The sequence below is a fragment of the Seriola lalandi genome, unplaced genomic scaffold (genome assembly GCF_002814215.2).
Source record: "Seriola lalandi dorsalis isolate HSWRI2012SDOR001 ecotype SW California unplaced genomic scaffold, Sedor1 jcf7180002054369, whole genome shotgun sequence".
In the NCBI taxonomy this organism is placed as follows: domain Eukaryota; kingdom Metazoa; phylum Chordata; class Actinopteri; order Carangiformes; family Carangidae; genus Seriola; species Seriola lalandi.
The window spans coordinates 224203-230457 of NW_019524922.1; the positions used below are offsets into that span (position 1 = coordinate 224203).

Here is a 6255-nt window from a genome sequence, read left to right on the forward strand (position 1 = left end):
ACGACTGTGAAGGATTCCTGCTCCTCCTCAGGTTTAAATCTGGTACTGTGATGTCATCGCAGCCTGTCGCAGGTTGACATTGCCTTGCAGCGTCTCAGGCATCTCGTCTCACTTCACTGTCGTCACGGTAACAGACGGACACACAGAGCAACCAGGAGTCTTATTTTGGAGATAACATTCTCTCTAAGACGACAGGTTTAAAAAGTTTAGATTTGTACTATTGTATTTCACCAAACAACATAACACTCATACGGTATACAATATATATAATACATATAAAATATATAGTAGATAAAACATATATAATATAGATAATAATAATACATGAATAATACATTGATATAAACATATATACAGTCACATATCAGTACACACAGAGATGATGTGCATCAGGAGAGCTATCATCCATCACAGACAGATGAAGAACTAAACTCATCAGATACAGACAGGAACTGTGTGTGACCTGATGCTGATGTGGGGGCGGAGTCTACAGGTGTTTGTCTGTAGAAACTTTACCTGTTGAAAGTTCAGAGTCGTTCACAGTCAGTCTGTGATGACACTCACCTGTCAGCTGTTAGCAGTGAGTGTGAATATGTGTTTCCATTGATCGATGAAACAGTTATTGTCATGAAGAGAAGTCACAACTACGGTGGCCCTGAAGCTCAAAACACAAACAACTGAAGAAGCACCATCAGTTTGACACATGACCTGCAGATACTCACAACACAAGTGTTTCCAGGGGACACTAAAAAGTGACGGACCTGAAGGCTAAGCTAACAGCTAGCAGCACATTTTTGCAATAATATCTGAATCATGTGATGTTGACGTTATAATAAACAAAAAGTAACTCACCTTTAGCTCTTTCCAACAAAGGTAACAAGGAGCCCAAGCCGGGTCCGTCACTTTTTAGTGTCCCCTGGAAACACGTCTGTTGTGTTGTGAGTTTCTGCAGATCGTGTCAAACTGATGAGGATGTTTGTGAAGTTACAGTGTTTGAGCCTCAGGGCCACCATACATAACTATTATATATTACAGTCTAAGTGACATCGATGACATCACCTCTCATGATTTTGACTGACAGACGTTGTAAATGTAACATGATAATGTGATTATAACAAACCAGATGTTGTAATTACTCATAATTAATGAGATGTGAAACAGAAATCTTCTAATGATGAGAAATAAAAGTACAAGCGTCTTTTAATTTGAAGAAACTTACAGGGAAAGAGAAGAATTTAAATCCTATTGATTGATCAACGGATCAATAGCTTGGTAAATATAACTGATAAATGCTCCTCTGTGAGAGGTTGCATGAATCTCTGCTCATCAATACAGGAAGTGAAGCATGAGAAGACAAACAGATGAAGCTCTGACTTTGTTTTAACTGAAGCTCTGTGCCCCAGATGTGTATAAGAGACAGGTCCTCACCAGTGTCAGATCTGTAAGAAGGCCTTCAAACACAAACACCACCTGATCGAACACTCCCGCCTCCACTCCGGAGAGAAGCCGTACCAGTGCGACAAGTGCGGCAAACGCTTCTCGCACTCGGGCTCGTACTCACAGCACATGAACCACCGCTACTCCTACTGCAAGAGGGAGGCCGAGGAGCGGGAGGCGGCCGAGAGGGAGGCCCGGGACAAGGGAGGAGGAGGAGGAGGAGGAGGAGGCGTGGTGATGGGAGGTCTGGAGCCCACCGAGCTGTTGATGAGGAGGGCCTACCTGCAGGGGCTGGGGCCGCTCGGATACTCAGACCCTGAGGACCAGCAGGAGGACGGCGGCGGCGGCGGCGGTGGTACGATCCTGAGGGACGTCAGCGAGGGAGGAGGAGGACGGGAGGAGAGAGAAGTGGATAACAAGACGTACGAGGAGGTGACAGACAGACAGGAGGCAAGTTTCAGGGAAGGAGAGGAGGAAGAGGAAGAGGAGGAAGGCGACAGCAGGAGCCAGATGGACGCGGTGAGGGACAAAGAGGGCAAAGACACAACGCAGCTGATGGACGAGAGTTCACGAGAAGGGAAGACAGACGGCAAGTCGGACCAGAAGGACTGATCATGTACAAAAAAAACAAAAAAAACGCTTTGAACATTTGTCCTGTTGGCGCGATTCAGCTTCTCCTGGTTCACAGGGAAGAGCTTTTATTTTGAAGGGGCTGGACAGAAATTATCGGGGGGGGGTTAACTTATCTTACCCCAGTTTTATACATTATTAATTTACTCAGTTAGTCAACAGAAAACTGTGAAGAATCTGTGACCTTTGACCTCATCAGGTTTCATGTTCACATCAACATTAATGTTCATTCTTTCGTGGAGAAAGTTCAAACTCATGTCGCTCAATGTCACGTTTAAAAAAAAAAATCTTTTTAAAATATCATTTAAAGTGAAAAGCTGATTTTAACTGTTAGCTAACATGCTAGTCACAGCTGATGCTAACATGAGGTGGTGAAAATTACTGTAATTAATAACTCAGAAATGAAAAAGTGTCTGAAGTAACGACATATAAACATATAAAATTCAGACTTTCTGGTCATGAGTAAAACCCAACTTCTACTAAACGTCACAGTGTCAGTTAGTTTTTTAATTTCCAACCATAATTTAACGACCGTTAACGTCCAGTGTCTGTGGGATGAAACTAAACTTTTACCTTCAGTTATTAATTCACAGATTCTGTCATTAAACAGTCTGATCAAAGTCTCGGACAGAACAGAGTTTTCAGTTGCACCAATGTGAAACTCTTTCAACAAATCTTTGAATTTTTGATTAAAAATGATTTCCTTTCTGTTTATTTAATTAAACAATAATCACTGCAGCTGTACTTTATTATGTCAGTGTTTCTCTGTAGGATGTGAAAATGTTGATGCTCGATATCTGAAAACCTTAGAGATCACAGACTGAACCTAAGAGTTCAAAGGTCACAGATGTTCAACATCACTGTTCTACTGATCTGTGACATTACACTGTGTTTACGTCACAAACAGGATCAGTTCTGTTTCCTACAGTCTCGTAAAAAGGGGGCGATCCTAAGAGAATACTAATACCACTGCGGGGGGAGGCTCTGAGCCCTCAGTGATTTTTGTTCAGACTCTAGCCAGAGATGATGACCGCCAATGTCCACGTCATGAAGCTGGGTGGGATTGTTTAAAAATCCACATTATGCAAAAAAATAAATGAAATAAATTAAAAGAAGAAGAAGAAGAAGTAATAATGATGATCATTAAAATGAAGTGAAGCTGTTTTAATGTACAGTATTATAAAGGCCTAAAAGCTGTGTGGTGCTATAATGTTCTTAACTTCCTGTGTCTTGTTGTGTTCGAAACCCCACTTCAGGAAATTGCACTCAACTCCCCGAATCACTACAAAATAAAAAAATTCATGAAAAAAAAAAAGAAAAAAAAAAGAGGGAAAAGAGCCTCGAATACGTGGTCACATCCTGTCAGTGTTATTGTTGTATTTTGTCTTGTTTTATTTACTGTGACTTTTTTATTTTTATCCTGTTTTATTACTTTTGCCAACTAACCACACGATTTTGGGCCTCCTGATTTTTTTTATATATATGAAGGAACATTTAAACCTGTGTGATTTTCAAAATAAAATGTCAATGTGAGTCTTAAAAAGGAGAGAGAAGCGGGAATATGAAGGGCTCAGTTTAAAAGAAGAGAACAAAAAAGGACAGAGCCTTTCAGTGTGTTTTTCTCCAGAGAAAGCCTTATATGCAAACCTTCTCACCTGTGCGTTTCTGCAAAGTGCCATCCCTGTACAGTGTACATCACCTGTGTCCTGCTCTGCTTCAGTATTAAATAAATATTTCATCCTGTTTTTGATTCGTCAGTATTAGCATAGATAGACTGCAGTTTGATAGTTTACATATGTTTGTGCAATTTCTGTATTTTCGTTTGTTTTTGTTCCATGACAGTATTTTTGTCAGTATTACTTTTTTTGTTTTTGTTGAATTTTCCAACACAAATTTGTTTTTGTTTGTTTTTTTAATTTACCATTTTATTTATGTGACTCATTTTATATTACCTAATTTTATTTATTTCATACTGTAGTGTACAGTATTAGAGTTCCTCACAAATAGATATATTTTAGTAAAATGATGATTCTGTCATTGACTTGGAGCAAAAATATGAATAGAGCGTTTATGGTATTTGGAAAATTTCAATTTTTCATTGTTTTTTTTTGTTTGTTATTTGATTTTTTGTTTTATTTCCTTTTAAACTACTGGAAATTCTAAATTTGGGGAACTTTTGATACGATGATTATTGTGAAAACACTGTATTTTTGAAGTAAGAAAAAAAATCCACTTTATTCATCCCACTGAAGAGGTGATGGAGGACTGATGATGATGATGATGATGATGAAGGAATTCCTGAAATGTCTGAAGTATTATTATTGAATTTTTAATTTCTCTTGGAAATGACCATGCTCGAATAAATGTAGCCAAATTAAATTTTAATAAAGCTGTGTTATTCTTCTTGTACTCTGCAGCTGTGTTTGATTCATGAGCCGACGCTTCGTGATGATGATGACAAAGTCTGTTTTTAGCGTCCTCATGTTACTGTCACATTTCTGTTCACTCACATCATCAGTCAGTTTGATCACATTAGGACGAAGACAAACACAACAACACTGAGCACAGACACTCTTATATGAAGACATGAAACACCTGATTTCACCTGATTTCTAATGTTAAAAATGTATTCTAGTAACTCAGTGATATTAAACCTGCTCTGAAATATGAAACATCAGGGATGAAAGGAAAAGGCTCAGTCATATAGCAGATATTCTGGAACCAGTGTAGGCAGAATGGGAGGATTCACTTTTACTTTAATGGAGGAAAAACTCTTTTGAGTGGGCTGTTGTAATTTGGGTTATTTTTTTGTTTCTGCTGTGTCAGACAGACAAGACATGAGTTCAGTATCTTAGCCAGCGTCACCGACGTAGGGACTTTGACGCTAAATTTAGAGTTTGAGACCCATTTACCGCCTTAAAAAAAAGAAAATCACCTAGCGACAAATTTAGCGACTTCTTGGACAAACCTTGGCTCCACAGCAGAGTCTCAGTCCTTGGAGTGTTTGTGACCTGATGTAGTTTCTGCTCTCAGAGCCACTCTCATGGATTGATTAATTCATTTAAAACTCTTTGAAGTATTAAATAAAAACTGCAGCAGAGACACAAACTGTCGGTGAACTGGAGAAACAGTGTCCTCTCTCTGTTCACTCCATTAATGAATGCTAATATAAACAGGTGAAAAGTTTACACTAGTTTAAAAACAGAGGGACAGAAATACACTGTATTCACAGATTATCCTCCTGAACGCACTGACTTTACAGTCAGCTCGCTGAATTACCACTCCGCCTGAGAGTACCCCTCAGGATAACACTTACAGTTCGTATTTACTCCTCTGAAAATCATTCCAACAATAGACACAATGTCCCTGTGTTTGTCTCACCAACAGAAATACAACTGATAAGGTCCCTGCTAATAGTGCTAGTGCTGCTAATGCTCCTGCCACTGCTAATGTTCTTGCTAATACAACTACTACTGCTACTGCAAATGTTCCTGCTAATACGCCTACTGCTGCTACTTCTAATGTTCCTGCTAATACTGCTACTGCTAATGTTCTGCTACAGCTAATGTTCCTGCTAATACAACTACTGCTGCTACTGCTAATGTTTCTGCTAATACTGCTACTGCTAATGTTCTGCTACAGCTAATGTTCCTGCTAATACGCCTACTGCTGCTACTTCTAATGTTCCTGCTAATACGACTATTGCGGCTACTACTAATGTTCCTGCTAATACTGCTACTGCTAATGTTCTGCTACAGCTAATGTTCCTGCTAATACAACTACTGCTGCTACTGCTAATGTTCCTGCTAATACTGCTACTGCTAATGTCCCTGCTAATATGACTATTGCTGCTACTACTAATGTTCCTGCTAATACTGCTACTGTTCTGCTACAGCTAATGTTCCTGCTAATACAACTACTGCTGCTACTACTAATCTCCTGCTAATACTGCTACTGCTAATGTTCCTGCTAATACGACCATTACTGCTACTACTAATGTTCCTACTAATACTGCTACTGCTAATGTTCTGCTACAGCTAACGTTCCTTCTAATACAACTACCGCTGCTACTGCTAATGTTCCTGCTAATACTGCTATTGCTAATGTTCTGCTACGGCTAATTTTCTTGCTAATACAACTACTGCTGCTACTGCTAATGTTCCTGCTAATACTGTTCTTGCTAATGTC

At 39.3% G+C, this 6255-nt stretch overlaps 1 protein-coding gene across 1 annotated transcript in view; it reads left to right on the forward strand.

The window, feature by feature from the left end:
- Positions 1-4476, forward strand: part of zeb2a (zinc finger E-box binding homeobox 2a) — a 53677-nt gene extending 49201 nt beyond the window's left edge. Inside the window, exon 9 of the mRNA XM_023408596.2 lies at positions 1415-4476. Within this exon, the coding sequence (XP_023264364.1) occupies positions 1415-2049 (635 nt within the window). The 3' untranslated portion in view covers positions 2050-4476. The remainder of the gene's footprint in view (positions 1-1414) is intronic.
- Positions 4477-6255: the final 1779 nt, after the last annotated feature.